This window comes from Somniosus microcephalus, chromosome 5 (genome assembly GCF_052327205.1).
Source record: "Somniosus microcephalus isolate GS21.2 chromosome 5, FLI_Smic_1.0, whole genome shotgun sequence".
Lineage (NCBI taxonomy): Eukaryota > Metazoa > Chordata > Chondrichthyes > Squaliformes > Somniosidae > Somniosus > Somniosus microcephalus.
The window spans coordinates 136,814,523-136,831,345 of record NC_140991.1 but is presented as its reverse complement, the minus strand read 5'-3'; the positions used below and the strand labels follow the sequence as shown (position 1 = coordinate 136,831,345).

The window sequence follows — 16,823 nt, the reverse complement described above, 5'->3', positions numbered from 1 at the left end:
TGACCGTGTCCATTCTATTTCCCGCACTTCTGCTCTCACCCCTTCCCCTCCCTCCCAGAACCATGATAGGGTTCCCCTTGTCCTCACCTTTCACCCCACCAGCCTCCACATTCAACGGATCATCCTCTGCCATTTCCGCCACCTCCAACGTGATCCCACCACCAAACACATCTTCCCCTCACCTCCCCTTTCAGCATTCTGAAGGGACCGCTCCCTCCGCGACACCCTGGTCCACTCCTCAATCACCTCCAACAGCCCTTCTCCTTCACCTGGTACCGTCCCGTGCAAGCGCAGGAGATGCAACACATGCCCTTTTACCTCCTCCCTTCCCACTGTCCAGGGCCCCAAACATCCCTTCCAGGTGAAACAGCAATTTACTTGTACTTCTTGCAATTTAATATACTGTATTCGCTGCTCACGATGCGGTCTCCTCTACACTGGGGAGACCAAATGCAGATTGGGTGACCGTTTTGCGGAACACCTCCATTCAGTCCGTAAGGGTGACCCTGAGCTTCCGGTCGCCTGTCACTTTAATTCTCCGCTTCACTCCCACTCTGATCTCTCTGTCCTCAGCCTCTTACACTGTTCCAATGAAGCTCAACGTAAGCTCAAGGAACAGCACCTCATCTTTTAATTAGGCACTTTACAGCCTTCTGGACTCAACATCGAGTTCAACAATTTCAGATAATAATCCCTGCCCCCATTTTTCATGCAGTATGATTTTTGCCATTCCCATTTGCAACATTTTCACAGTATGTTCTTTCAATTCCTTCCCCCCTCCTAAACCCCGCACTCCCCCCCACCCCCGTCTCTGCATCTGCTTAATATCTGTTACATTTCCAGCTTTTTCCAGTTCTGATGAAGGGTCCCAGACCTGAATCGTTAACTCTGTTTCTCTCTCCACGGATGCTGCCTGGCCTGCTGAGTGTTTCCAGCATTTTCTGTTGTTATTTCACAATACTAGACCACAGCACAGGACAGTTTCAGCACTAACATCCTCTGACTTATAAGAGCTGTCCACCATTTCCTGAAATGCACTTCTTGCAAGTGCCATTTTCTGTTGGGAGCAGCAGATCGTGGAATCACCCCATATTGATTTAACAATGTTGTTAATCCATTCTATTCACTTTGTTGATCGTTGTTCCAATCACATGACATATTGCTACTGCCATTTGAAAATCTCTTTCAATCTCACCATTAAGTAGTTCTATAGCCATTCACAGAATATTGTATGTTGCCCATTTTTCTTCCAATGTGCAGTGCATTACACTTATATACACCTGTATTAAATTTATTCTGCCAACATTTTCCCAATTGACAGATTTGATCTCACTCCTTCTGTAGGTCTCTGGCTGATTCCTATGACTCAGATTCTCTCCTCTCTTTTCCGACCTGCCCAGTTTGGTTTCATCTGCAAACTTAACCAATTTGAATTGAGTTTCTGAATCCAAGTTGTGCTGTAAATAAGAAACAGTGGTGCTCCCAACACTAATCCCGTGGGCATTTTATTCAGCACTTCCCTCCACCCCCACCCACCATGAAATCAACCCTCCCCTTCAACAAAGATTCCTGGCTTCCTTTCCTTCAGAAAGATGCCTATTTATTTTTGTATCTATATTCCTGGCTCAATTTAATCAGTTTGTTTCTTCACTGCTCAATGGAAGTTCAGCCAGTTTCACTCCTAATAAAATGATCACAAATCACAACTGGAAATTTTTGATTCTTTATATCATGTATTTTCAGGAAAAGATAGTATTAAAACTGAGTATAATTATACCCTTCATATACAAGTCACCTGCTTAATCGTTAAGTACCACCAGTCAGTCAGAATACTATGTCTGTTCAATCTTACCCACTGAGTGCTTAAGTACTATTTATTTTCAGCTTCCCAAATAGGCACTTCTTATTTTTCACATAAAATTTACAAAAGTGACTTTATCTAAACTCATAGTACTAAACATTATAAAACTGAATGAGAGATTTTCAGAGAATTAATCAAGATGTTTTTGTTTCACAAACATTTCCCGCTGAAAAACACAGGATAGAGAGACCAAAAGCGCCCTCACATGTTTTTGTAAGAGTCCCTAAGAAAGCCTTACAGATAGACTTATGTATTATTGTTGCCCCCAAAGGGATTAAGGAAACTTGTAACAACTTTTCTTCAGCTAGTATTATAAATAATTAGTTAGAAATGAAAAAAAACTAACATTTGACCATTCATAGCTGCTACAGTGAAATTCTGACAAGAATCATACAGTCTTAGACATATTCGGTCATACCTGAATTTCTAGAAGGATAGAAGAATTTCCCGAAATAAAACAGGTATTTGTTTTGGAAGTATCTAAAATATTTAAAGCTATTTTTCAGTTATGTACCTTTAGTGCTTTGAAGTTTAAAATCCTCTGTTGGATCACGTGCACATCTTTACATACTTTCCCTGATTCAGATAAATGCACATGTCACACCAAACAATACAAAAAACATATATGTTGTGATTAAGTATTAGGTTTACACATCAATATCTTTGGTAGTCTGGAATAAAATATATTGTACCAATTCAGAATTAGGGATTTAGAATTTTTTTTGTGTATTTATCAAAGTGAGGGTTATCAGTGCTGGGGAATGGAACACTTTTCTACTTTTTGTGTCCAGTGTCAGTATTGAGCACTCCCAGGTCAAGTATATCATAGTACTGTAATCTGCAGGATAAAATTCTATCCACAATGTGCCTCAACCCCAATAGCAGAGGACCATCTCTATAGCACTCGTGATATTTTCAGTTGCTACACTAGCTATCTTTATGGCCTCTCTGAATTAGATTATCAATTTAATGCCAACAGCTGTTAAATAATCCACAGTTTTGCACTGTGATATTGTGGCAACTAGGAACAACATTGAGACTCTCCAAACTAATTGATGTTAGGATCTTTACTGCTAACAAAGAGGGAAGACTATCATCCCTCCAATCTGGGCTGGATTCAGATTTAGATTTGACTTTTTAAATTTCTTTCTATATAAATGTGAACTGCATATCATTATACAATTAAAAATCTCATAGAAAATGTAAACCAATGCCTACACAGAATGACAAAGGAAGCTTAAGAGTAAACACAATCAACGGATAATGCTTAAAAATGAAATGTAGTCATCAAACATATTCTCAGTTATATATTACATTTTCTGCTGAAACCTTTAAAGTTAAATGCAATACATTGATAGAACTTTATAGATAAATAAATGTTTACAAACTGCATCAGTATTTTTTCTTTTTTGGGAACAAATGCTTCTTTTTGATTCACCAAAATGCTGGACTGTAAAAAGTTCTGTTTTTTGTTGTCTGACCTTGGCTGTCAGTGCAGTTTGTTGTCAAAACACACAGTTGTTGCGTAACTGTCTCAATCTTCTTGCATGTGACAAAATACAGCATCCAACTGGTAAAAAAGAGAAAATGTAAGCTTACTGCATTTTGAAATACATGTGTTCACAACAGTTTGCCTGCATTATTTACAATATACACAGAACACATTTAGCTTGTACTTGTGAATACTTAGAAAGTATAAATGGTATAATCTGATCATAAGCACACTCGGAACAATCAGACTGCAATGTGTGATTTCTGTCATTTTTGGGTCCCATGATACATTGAATTGACAATACACTGACCTTCGTAAAAGAGGGATAATATCACTTGCAGCATCAGGCTACGTTGTCAGTGAATTCAGATTAATGGTGGTCATTTATTTTATTACAATAGAACATTGACAAGCTGATCCAATATATATAGGCTAGGATAAGCTGTGCTTTATTTAAAATGGCAGAGATTTGTACTTTTTAGGCTGGAGTTGAGCTATCCCATGCTACTCTGTTATGAATTTTTATGTGGAAATTATGATTGTGCCAGGTTGCTAGAGATTGATGTCTAACTTCATAACATTTGTAAAATAAAACTTTGCATTGCACAGTAAAACTTTTATCATTAAACATGATCAGAAAACTTTCACTTCAAAGAAGGAAAGTACATAAGAACGTAAGAACATAAGAAGTAGGAGCAGGAGTAGGCCATACGGCCCCTCGGGCCTGCTCCGCCATTCAATAGGATCATGGCTGATCCGAATCTAGACTCACGTCCACTTCCCTGCCCTCTCCCCGTAACCCCTAATTCCCTTATCTGCTAGGAAACTGTCTATCTCCGTTTTAAATTTATTTAATGTTGCAACTTCCACAGCTCTCTGGGGTAGCAAATTCCATAGATTTACTACCCTCTGAGTGAAGAAGTTTCTCCTCATCTCAGTTTTGAAAGGGCAGCCCCTTATTCTAAGATTATGCCCCCTAGTTCTAGTCTCACCCATCAGTGGAAACATCCTCACTGAATCCACCCGATCAAGCCCCCTCACTATCTTATATGTTTCGATAAGATTGCCTCTCATTCTTCTGAACTCCAATGAGTAGAGGCCCAACCTACTTAACCTTTCCTCATACGTCAACCCCCTCATCTCCGGAATCAACCATGTGAACCTTCTCTGAACTGCCTCGAAAGCAAGTATACCTTTTCTTAAATATGGAAACCAAAACTGCATGCAGTATTCCAGGTGTGGCCCCACCAATACCCTGTATAACTGCAGCAAGAATTCCCTGTTTTTATACTCCATCCCCCTTGCAATAAAAGCCAAGATTCCATTGGCCTTCCTGATCACCTGCTGCACCTGCATACTAACTTTTTGTGTTTCATGCACCAGGACCCCCAGATCCCTTTGTACTGTAGCACTTTGCAGTTTTTCTCCATTTAGATAATAACTTGCTCTTTGATTTTTTCTGCCAAAGTGGATAACCTCACACTTTCTAGTATTATATTCCATCTGCCAAGTCTCTGCCCACTCACTTAGCCTGTCTATGTCCTTTTGCAGGTTTTTTATGTCCTCCTCACTCACTGCTTTCCCTCCCATCTTTGTATCGTCGGCAAACTTGGATATGTTGCACTCGGTCCCTTCCTCCAAATTGTTTATATAGCCTGCCACCACAGCAAAAAAAAATTGAAAGAAAGCCTGCTACATCTTTAATGAGCAAAAGTTTTGAATCCACTGTGAACGCTGAGACTCTAGTGCCCACTGTGAACGCCCATCAACTCTCTTCATAAATGTCTGGCAATTTTCTTGATCTTTATTGGTTAAAATTCAATCTTCCTCATTGGTTAAGTCTCTGTTTTTTTTATTTCTAATTGGTTATTATCTACTTTTGATATTCACAGATTATAATCTTCCTCCTCAAAATAACTCCCAATCACATTGGAGCCCCACGACAGTTCCCAAGCTACACCGCCAGATACCCCTAAAAACATTTGTGACATGACAGGCACATAAAACATTTGATAATTCACATTCTAAATGGTTATCTTTTACTTTGGTTATTCACCAATAATATTGCACAAAACTTTTCCCTCCTATTTCAACTTCCTCTCCCAATAGTATTTTATCAATACATTTCTCCCCAATCAGGTTACAACAAAAGTCATGTCTGACTGTATTGTAACAGAAACATTTTCGGAGATATCAAAACCATGACAATTCCTCATCTACCCTACTATACAACCCTAAAATTCAAATGTAATAAAATGAAAAATTCAACAATTACAAAAATATCACAAACTTACCTGTAAAAGTAACTATATTATCTTCCAATTGCTCCAATAAATGTCTCCATACAGCCCAATGTGCCCTGCTGGGGCCCATGAAGATCTCCAAAATTGCATACATCCATCCCTTCATGGCCCAGCCCATCAAGCTGAGCTCTGATTAGAGCCACATGTGAGAAAGCACATGCACATTGAGTCATTATTGTTCCCTCTCTTGACCACCAGGCATTATGAGAGTTTTAGAACAGCAGCTTCCATAACTTCAGAAATACAGATGTTTTGCCATATTAAACTTCCCGAGGGCTGCATTTGCCCATTCTAAAACCTGCCTACAAATCCTGGATGGGAACAGTTGTATCAGTGTTATTTAAAAGGATCATCAACTGCAGTTAGGTAAGTGCCTGGTTAGTAGTTTTAGACTGGTGATGGACTTCTATGCCTATTTCTAGCTGTGCTGGTTGTAGTTGACTACATAAAATGCCTATGCACAAATTTCCTCCTGGTCCAAGAGTAGGAAGAGCAGAAGCAAGAGTTGAGAGACCTGCAGCTGCTGGGAGTAGATGGTGAAGGAGGAGAGGGCGCAGGAGACCTTACTCCATGCCAGTTAACAAGACCAAAACATCTTACCTCCAGTTGATTGAGTAGCCGTGTGTCTGGTGGCTCTGCTTCACCAGAGAGGGTCTTCACCAGAGCTATGTCTCCTGTAACAGCACCAACTGCAACTCAACACCAGGTCACACACGTCATTGTTTATGGCTCTGAAGGTGACTGTGGCCCTGAATTTCTACATCTTTGGGTCATTCCAGACTACAATAGGTGACATGAGTAGCATCAGTTAATCTGTGATCCATTCCTGCATCAAGCAGGTCATGCTCTTTGCCAAGGCAAAGCAATTCATCTCCTTCCCAATGGTGGCAGCAAAGCAGGAAAACAAGGCTCTGGACTTTACCAGGATAGCAGGTGTGGGTGCAGGACATAATTGATTCCACGCACAAGGCCTTGCGTGCTCCAAATCAAGAACCTGGAATATACATGAATAGGAAGGGCTACTGGAATGTGCAGCTGGTGTGTGACACCTGGTAACGCATCATGCAGGTCTTTGCTCAGTTTCCTGCCATTGTCATAATGCCTTTAACCTGTGCCCGTCTTCAATCCCCCACCCCTGTCTTCCACCCAGACCATGGGTTGTTAGGCTGGTTGCTTGGGGGCCAAGGGATATCCCCACGTGGCTCATGACACCTGTCAGGAACCTGAGCACAGAAAAGAGGAGCACAACAATCAGAGCCATGCCTCAACCAGATTGAGCAAATCATCGGCATTCTGAAACAAAGGCACCGTTGCTTCAATAGGTTGGAAAGCATCCTGCAATATAGCCCTGAGAGAGCCTAAAGGTTCACTGTAACTTGCTGCATGCATCAAAAGCTTGCCCTGTAATGGAGGCAACTCTTTGTGCCCTCTAGGAGGAAGATGTAGAGGTGCAGGAGCAGGAGGAGCTGCAGGATGCCGAGGAAGAGCAAGGGCCACAATCCTGCCAGCTGCCAGAGCTTAATGGCAATAGATTATCGATGAACGCTTTGATAGAATCATCCCTCCCGGTCCCCGTCCCCCCATCCCACCCCATACCAATAGCCCTTCCTGTAGTGTATGTACCCGTCTACCTTTAAGGGAACTATTGAATGTAACCGTTCACCTTTAAGAGAACTACTTTAGGTGTGGCACTATTTGTTTGGCTTCTGTATACTGTAATACCGATAGTGACCACACCAGTATATAAGTGTTGTGACAGGATTGCTGGGGCAGATTCGCCTGGACCTTCGAATAGTAAAGACCTGTTCGTTTGTTACTTCTGAAGTCTGTGTATTTATTAACTGCACAACCCACAGACTTTACAGTGGCGACGAGTCCGATCGTACCCTGCGGCAAGACTACCAAAGCAACGAAGAGCGTCGAAGAGAGGCAACCGCCCTCGTCGTGCTGCTGAAAGAAAACACGAGGCTGCAGCAGGAGGAAGGAGGAAGACTTTAGCAACAAAAGCTTCCATTAGCAACAGGCACTGACTACCCTTCTACCACGGTGCGGAGTGAGCCGATCAGCAGGAAACAAGGCGGCCGCGGAGACTGTGAGTAGGGGAAGGTGTAGAGAATATCCGGAGGATAAGGGCTGTGCACTCGACCACGGTCGAGGGGGAGCAGAGCTGGTCAGAAAGTCGGGTCCAACGGCGTCGTGAGACAGTCGGACCTCGATCGGCGGGAAAAGCCGGGCAGCGACCGCAGCCACGAAGCGCTGAGACTGGGAGTAGGCGCGGGAAGAGAAACCCAGCCGCAGCCGAGGAGGGAAACGCCGGTCTGCGAGAGGGCTGGGAGGCGAACAGGAACCGTGCGGGTGGGAGAGAGAGACAGAGCCGAGCAAGGGGAGAGAGACTGCGCGAGAGCCAGTCCAGCGGCTGAGCTGTCCTCCACCAACGGGGTAACCAGGGCCGGTAGAACCGAACGTGCGGGAGAGGGAGAGACAGAGCCGAGCAAGGGGAGAGAGACTGTGCGAGAGCCAGTCCAGCGGCTGAACTGTTCTCCACCAACAGGGCACCCAGGGCCGGTAGAACCGAACGTGCGGGAGAGAGAGCGACAGAGCCGGGTACGGAGAGAGAGACTGCGCGAGAGCCAGTCCAGCAGCTGAACTGTCCTCCGTTAACGGGATGTACCCAGCGCCGGTAGAGCCGTGCGGGCGGGAGGAAAAGACAGAGCCGAGTAAGGGGAGCTGTGCGAGAGCCAGCCCAGCAGCTGAACCTGTCCGCTGTGGGGAAAGCGTACCCCTTCCACCAGGAAGAAACGCGGGAAGCCGCCATTAGGCGGAGGAGACGACAGAAGCGGGAAACCGCCATTGAAGGGGGCGGGGAGAGAAAGGAAGAGCGGGAAACCGCCATTTTCACGGGAAAAACCGCCATCTTAACTGACATACCACCAGTGAAGTGGGCGGGGAGAGAAGGAAAGAGCGGGAAACTGCCATTTTCGCGGGAAAACCGCCATCTTAGAAATAAACAAATAAATAAGAATACTTAAAGAAATACTGGTGCTGCTCCCAAGGGAAGAAAGATGCCTAAGAGAGGGAATATTAACGATTTTAATTCTGAAATAGAAGACTGGGCCACGTACGTGGAACGCATAGAGATCTATTGCGAAGCCAACAAAATAGAGGAAGACGACAAGGCGATAACATTGCTAAACTCGATGGGGGCAAAAACATACGGGCTCTTGAAGCATCTAATAGCACCAAATAAACCAGCGGATCAGACCTTCGAAGAGATTGTGGCTGTGCTGAAGGACCACTTGAACCCCACACTGTTGATGCTGGCTGAACGATTCAAATTCTACGCAAGAACGCAGAGGAAAGACGAAAGCAATGCGGAATACTTGGTCGAACTGCGTAGGCTAGCGAAATACTGCCAGTTCGGAGGGAATCTGACAGAAGCGCTGCGGGACAAGTTCGTATGCGGATTGTCCAAAGAAGGGACGCAGAAGCGACTACTGGAAGAGAACGACCTCACACTGGACAGGGCTGTCCTTATAGCTGCATCGCACGAAGCCGCAGCGAAAGGAACGGCGGAAATGCAACTCAAGGTGGCGGCACTCGGGGTGGACCAAGTTACTTCAAGCACAACAAAATGCTACCGTTGTGGGAAGACAACGCATGACCAGAATCAATGCTGGTTTAAGAACCAAGAGTGTAGGAAATGTGGCAAACTGGGTCACATCGCGAAGGTATGCCGGTCCGGGAAAAAGACCAACAATCAAAGGAAGCCACCACAAGAAAGGTACAACAAGGTACACAAGGTGGCTGAGAAGAGTTCAGACGAACAGAATTCAGACTCAGACCCAAACAACCAGGAGCTGGGTAGTCTGAGAATCCACAATGTGGGTAAAGAAACGGATCTACAAACCATCTGGGTCATACTAAAAATAGCTGGAGTCCAAGTAAGAATGGAGCTGGACACTGGATCAGCTCTATCAGTCATCAACCGAAGGGACTACAACCGGCTATTCTCTCACATACCTTTAAGAAATACCAAGTTCATATTACAGACATACACGGGGCATAACGTATACCCCGTGGGGAAAATAAGAGTCAAGGTGAGAGATAGGGGTAAAGAACACCCAAGAATGAACTTGTACGTATTACCTGAGGGAGGACCACCACTTCTAGGACGGGAGTGGATTAAGAAAATAGACATGGAAGGGCATTACCTAAAAGCCATAATGAGGGAGGACTCGGTGCAAGCTATTAGCTCAGATTCTGAAATGGATGATGATAAGACCAATTCGAATATGGAAGACAAGGCTAAAAGGGACTTGCCGACGATGGGGAAGAAAATGAAGACATGCAGAAGGACTTACGTTACCAAGAAGAATAAAGCGGCAGAGCAGAACTCCAGGTTGACAGAGAATTCTGAGCCTGTTCAAGCAAAGGATTCATCCACGACGGAAGAACACCGAGCTCGGACGCAAACTTATGTCAAAGTACGACAACAATTAGAACAGTTGAGTGACCGTCTCGTACAAGAGATGAAAAATATGGAAAAGTTCTGGGACACCGAGTGGGAGAACCTGGAAAGACAACAGAGACAGCTAGCTCAAGCAGAGAGCGACCATAGAGCCATCGTGGCCAAATACCAATCACATTCCCCTGATGCTGTTCAGGAACTAGAATATTTACAGAACGAACCAAAGGAAGAGGAATCTTCAGGAAGCCAGGATTTTATTCCAGCTCTTCTCTACGACTCCTTACAAGCAGAGTGTGAGAAGTTGAAAGAACAGTATGAACAGGCCCAGGCTACAATTCTGGAGGGGGTTAACTCGGCAACCTCCGAAAAGCTAGTTTCAGTAGAAGCATATGAACAACTAAAGGTTGAACATGAGCAAGAAGTCCAAAGGCTGCAGGAAATTCTTGATGAGCTCAAGGCCAAGACAGACTCATCGGTAGAAGTGCCATCCATAGATGAGAAATTAGAGGTGAAAAACATGGCAGAACATGAAAGACAGGATGTCCAAGAACTCATAAAAACATTGAAGGACACCCAAGACAAATATGAGGCGGCAATGACCGAGGTTCAACAACTTGAAGAACAGATTCAACTGGGAATCCTTTCAGTGGAAGAAAAGGAAACTGTAAGAAACTCAGAGACTGTAAGAATGGTCCCTGAACATGAGCTAGAGAGCATCAGGGCGCAACTTTTCCGAGCGCTGAAAGCCAAAGTTCAAGAGGAACAGAAGGTGGAAGTATTGGAGGAAAAGGTGGATGAAATGGAGAAGACTCTGATCCACCGTGTTCCCAGGGAAGAGTTAACGGTCAGCCAACTCCTTCATAGGCTGAAGGACAAGACTCTGCAAGGGGAACAATCTGAACACGAGCTTCAGTCTTCAGGGGGAACGAGTTCGGAGCTCTCAAAAGTCACGGAGATAGCTGAGGTGGCAACACAAATTTTACAAGGATGCCAAAAGTACGTTGAATCACGTCAAGGTGAACAGAAGAATGTGGAAACCGTTACTTCAGTAGAAGGATTAAATAGCCTGATAACGCAATTCCCGATGGAAGGGAAGGTATTGAACTCACAAATGAGGTCCGTCGTGAAGGAATGGCAGATAACCCAGGAAGAGCGGGATGAATATGAATGCATGAAGAAGTCTTTTCAAGAAAGATGTTTAGGGAAGGAACCACCGTCAGCTAACGTCCAGATGGGGGAGGAGGAAGAAGAAGGCTCTCTCGCTGGCCTAACTCAGGACGAACCCGAATATTACCATAACCTGTTGAGTGACACTGAATATTACGAGGATGTGGTCTGCCCAGCTTGTGATGAAAACTCCCAAAGTGCTGAAATCCGGATGAAGCACTTAAGGTCTAAGGAACATAGAGAGTTGGTGGCGCTACAGCTGGCAGCCGAGAAAGGAGCTCCGAGAGTTTCAAAAAGGCAGAAAAGAAAAAGAAGAAGCAGAAGATAATAACTGTCTAAAATATTAGCACTTCTACCATCTTAGGCGGGACACTACGAAAGGAGCTATATTAGTTGAAAAACTGGAAAATGTCAAGACAGCCAGTTGGTTGTAAAAGTCCGCACTGCTGGTTCAACAGGACGAAAGTTCAAGCTGTTACGTCAAGAAAAGGCTATGGAGGGGTCACGCTAGCCAGGTGAACCGGCTACACCAAAGAAATGTTGTTTGGAACGAGTCAAGATCAGAGACTGAATCTATGAACTGTTTCCGCAGAGACTGAACCTGTGAACTGTTCCCACCGAGATTATATCTGTAAATTGTTTTATATGACATTGACTCCACCGAGATTATATCTGTAATTTGTTTTATAGGAAGTTGAAGATATGTATGTTTAACGGGGACTCTGTAAGTAATAAGCTAAAAAGGGAGGATTGTAGTGTATGTACCCGTCTACCTTTAAGGGAACTATTGAATGTAACCGTTCACCTTTAAGAGAACTACTTTAGGTGTGGCACTATTTGTTTGGCTTCTGTATACTGTAATACCGATAGTGACCACACCAGTATATAAGTGTTGTGGCAGGATTGCTGGGGCAGATTCGCCCGGACCTTCGAATAGTAAAGACCTGTTTGTTTGTTACTTCTGAAGTCTGTGTATTTATTAACTGCACAACCCACAGACTTTACACTTCCTACCATCAAACCCAATCTATCAACCCTCCAGATGAATGCCGTCAACTTAAATAACAGCATGGTTATTTCTATCACATCACTACACACAGTCTATAAACACCAATCCAAAGAAACAGCAGAACAAGGATTCAGTGCAAAATGGTACTGTATTTTAAAATGCCATCAAACAAATTTCAAAACTAAAACTGCTATCCTTGGCCACGGCACTGGAGGTGGAAGAGTGCTGATCATGTACTGAGTGCACTTGAGATGCCCATGAAGGGTTGACCTCAAGGAGCTCTCACCTGAATTCTTGTCCCCTCCAATGAGTGAGCTATCAATAACCAGAATGTGTAATGATGACAGCTCACTCATCATATAGAAATGAGGCACAAAACGAATATGGTTCACACTTTTTGCCCACATCACTGTGGATGCCCTGCTCACTTCGCCCCCGATTTGGGTGCAGGTTGAAAATCTCCCCATGGACGAAAGCTCCATCTACACTGTTTAAATCGATGTGACTTAACCTCAGCCTCAGTAGAACACCTTACTATAGTAGTGGGATATTTCCACATTTCATGCCAGCCATCTCTTAAAAAGTGACTACTAATTTAGAAACAATTTTTGTTGAACTCCAGCCAGCTTTGTGCTATTTGCTCACAATAGGAATTGAGTTGCATGGCCCAAAGAAAACTCTACAGACATCAGAAATAAAAGATTTTCATCTCAACGATATAACTGGTTATAACATCCAGTCTCTGCTGTACATTAAAAAAAATAAGGAACTGCAATATAACATAATTAGCAAATTCAAAATGAAAGCCATTGCTACCTGTTGTGACAGATCGGGCATCAGGATGTTTTTGGTAAATGGCAAATGACATCATAAACTGTGGTGCAAACATCTGGTACTCGAATAATATCGTACACTGTATTTAATTTATCCGGTGGAACCTGGAATACATTAAACAAGTAAAATACATTTTTTAAATCGGCTTGAAATGAAGTCCCATTCACTAAAGAAAAAGTCACATCAAATCACACTTGATTTCGAATGGTCGCAGCATTTTAACATAATGTAAAATGACAGCTTCCATGTTGTATTATTTCTGTCTCCAGTGCATTCTATACTATAAATCCAACATAAGATACACATCCAACAACAATGAGGTATTTAATGAGTTTTTAAATAAATCTATGAAAAGGGGTTTGCATCATAAAAGTCTCCCCATAAACTTTTAAGTATCATCTATTAAGCATATAAGAGTACTGAAAGTATTTAGGACCTGTCAATAAACCATAGCAACAGCGTATAGCCGACTGTATCAGCCACCACCGTAACTTACTGTTTTGCCTCTGCCAAACTAAGTAACCACATTATTAAAATAATGTAAAACATTAAAATAAATCATTAGCAGGAAGGGATAGAGAGGCAAATCTATTTAAATTTATATATTTTTGTCCATTATTAGTGTATTGAGATGAGGGATTGCAGCAGTGCAGAATTAGAACCCTTTGCTACTTTGATGACCTAGTGTCAACATTGAATGTTCCCAAGCCAAGGGCAGACTCAAACTCCTTCCACTCTACCTCAACAATAGGTTTTATTACCAAACTCAAAAGAGCACTTCCTCCAGTAGTAGTGTGACATTTTCGATCACAAACTCGTCAATCTCTGATGGCAACACACAGGGGTCCAAACCAAGTGTAGTCTTCAGCTGAAGTAGGGTTAGAGGCCGGAGGATACTTGAACCAGGATGCACAGATGTAATTCAGTCACCATTTTAAAGTCGTACATTTAGTCCTTATTTTTATACAATGGGTCAGAATTTGCGGTTGATAATAACCGCGAACGAACAACGAACAACTTCAGGGTGTGGCGCATGCGCATCTTAACGTGGAAATCCTGAAATTGCAGTCAGTCATTCACTGCTTCGACACTGGCTGCGCTGTGTCCACACCGTGCCCCCTTCCACCCCCACCCACAGCCAGCAATCAGTGTAATCTGTGAAAGCAGGGAAACTGACGAAAACTTCGGCTTTTCCGTGGGAATATCACCATTAAATACCCCATTAAAAGTTCGACCCTTTTGATTAGATGTAACTGGAGTTTTAACAGTGTATTGACTGCTAAACAAAGGTTGTGGCCCTGAAAAACTAATTTTAATTCTGTGGAATGTCAAATTTATCCATTTTAATAAAAATAAAAAATGTTTAAAAGAATTATAAAAATGATTATTTTTAAAAAGTTTTTTCAGGGCCAATGGCAAACATCTTTGCTTCGCCACTGAACATAAATTACGGGCCAATACTTTGATTTGATTTTACATTATAATCTAGAGCAATTTGGGAAGCAGAGAAGTAGAGCTGATTGGAAGAGGGGTGTTTCTCTGCAGTACAGGCTGAGGAGAGGGATACACAAAACTGAAGCAGTAGTGTCAACATGAGTAATTACAGCATAACAAACTTATGTAGATAGTTTCCATTAGAAAAGTGGAGATGGGAATTTATAATGGAAAATCTGACAGGAAGTATATACAGATATAATATTTTTAATATGCTACTAGTTGATTTCCTGTATCATTGCACAGGGGGACTCAGGACCAATTGTATCTTCAAATGAAGCAGGGTTAGAGGTTGGGGGATAATAGGACCAAGATGTACAGATGAAATTTATTCCCCACTTTAAAGTCATACATTCTGTCCTTATTTTTATATTTCTATACATAAATTTCTAAGTCCACATTTATAATGGAATCTACTGCAACTACATGCTGCAATTAAAAGCTAGTTCCAGTGGTGGCACTGCAGTGCCTCCACTGGGGGAGGATATAATTACAGTGTGACAACTTTACATAGGCAGTTCCTATTTCAAGCATGAATACAGAAACTTTTAATGGAAAAACGTTGACAGGAAGTCTCTGCAGGTGACATATATTTAATATAAATCATAGGATCATAGGAAGTTACAGCACGGAAGGAGGCCATTTCGGCCCATCGTGTCTGTGCCAGCCAGCAAAGAGCTATCCAGCCTAATCCCACATCCCAGCTCTTGGTCCATAGCCCTGCAGGTTACAGCATCCCAAGTGCACATCCAAGTACTATTTAAATGTGGTTAGGGTTTCTACCTCTACCACCCTTTCAGGCAGTGAGTTCCAGACCCTTACAACCCTCTGGGTGAAGAAATTTCCCCTCAAATCCCCTCTAAACCTTCCACCAATTACTTTAAATCTGTGCCCCCTGGTTTTTGACCCCGCTGCTAAGGGAAATAGGTCCTTTCTATCCACTTTATCTATGCCCCTCATAATTTTATACATCTCAATAAGGTCTCCCGTCAGCCTCCTCTGTTCCAAGGAAAACAGACCCAGCCTATCCAGTCTTTCCTCATAGCTAAGATTCTCTACTCCTGGCAACATCCTTGTAAATCTCCTCTGTACCCTCTCCAGTGCAATCACATCTTTCCTGTAATTTGGTGACCAGAACTGCATGCAGTACTCCAGCTGAGGCTTAACCAGTGTTTTATACAGTTGAAGCATAACCCCCCTGCTCTTGTATTCTATGCCACGGCTAATAAAGGCAAGCATTCCGTGTGTCTTCTTAACCACCTTATCTACCTGGCCTGCTACCTTCAGGGATCTGTGGACATGCACTCCAAGGTCCCTTTGTTCCTCTACACTACTCAGTGTCCTACCATTTAATGTGTATTCCCTTTCCTTGTTAGCCCTCCCCAAATGCATTACCTCACACTTCTCCGGATTGAATTCCATTTGCCACTGTTCTGCCCACCTGACCAATTTATTGATGTCTTCCTGCAGTCTACGGCTTCCTTCTTCAGTATCAACCACACTGCTGATTTTAGTATCATCTGCAAACTTCTTAATTATACCCCCTATATTCAAGTCTAGTTCATTGATATATATCACAAAAAGCAAGGAACCTAGTACTGAGCCCTGTGGAACCCCACTGGAAACAGCCTTCTAGTCACAAAAACACCCATCAACAATTACGCTCTGCTTCCTGCCTCCAAGCCAGTTTTGAATCCAAGTTGACACTTTGCCCTGGATCCCATGGGCTTTTAACTTCTTGACCAGTCTGCCATGTGGAACCTTATCAAAAGCCTTGCTGAAGTCCATATACGCTACATCAAACGCACTACCCTAATATATACCGTCGGTAGATATTTATTGTAAAACAGAACTTTGAACGGAATAGAAATTCAACTTGAAAAGACTTGTTTTGTGCAAATGCCGAGGTGGAATTTCACCTCCATAGTTTCTTACCTGGAAAGAAGTATGTAGGAATTCACCTGGTCATCAATATTAATAAATGGGCAGAAATTAAACAAACCATTTACTAGGGAAGTTACAAAGGTGGTGCAATGTGTTAGTGATATGAATGAGTGTGTAGGGAGAGACAGAAAATCAGAGGATGAATCAATGCAGCCCAGCCTGGCACTCCTCCAGCTGTTACATAGTGGCATTGCCAGAAGTCAAAGAACAGGTCACTTTCCTGCCTTCTTGTGCTCAAGGAATACTGTCTG

The 16,823-nt window shown here is 43.0% G+C and overlaps 1 protein-coding gene across 1 annotated transcript in view; it reads right to left on the bottom strand.

Moving 5' to 3' along the window:
* Positions 1–816: 816 nt before the first annotated feature.
* LOC147117349 (HEPACAM family member 2-like) overlaps positions 817–16,823 on the bottom strand; it is a 230,023-nt gene continuing 214,016 nt past the window's right edge. The window contains exons 9-10 of the mRNA XM_085988276.1: positions 13,117–13,238; positions 817–3,431 (exon numbers count right to left, since the gene is read on the bottom strand). Coding sequence (XP_085844402.1) covers positions 13,137–13,238 — 102 coding nt within the window. The 3' untranslated portion in view covers positions 817–3,431; positions 13,117–13,136. The remainder of the gene's footprint in view (positions 3,432–13,116; positions 13,239–16,823) is intronic.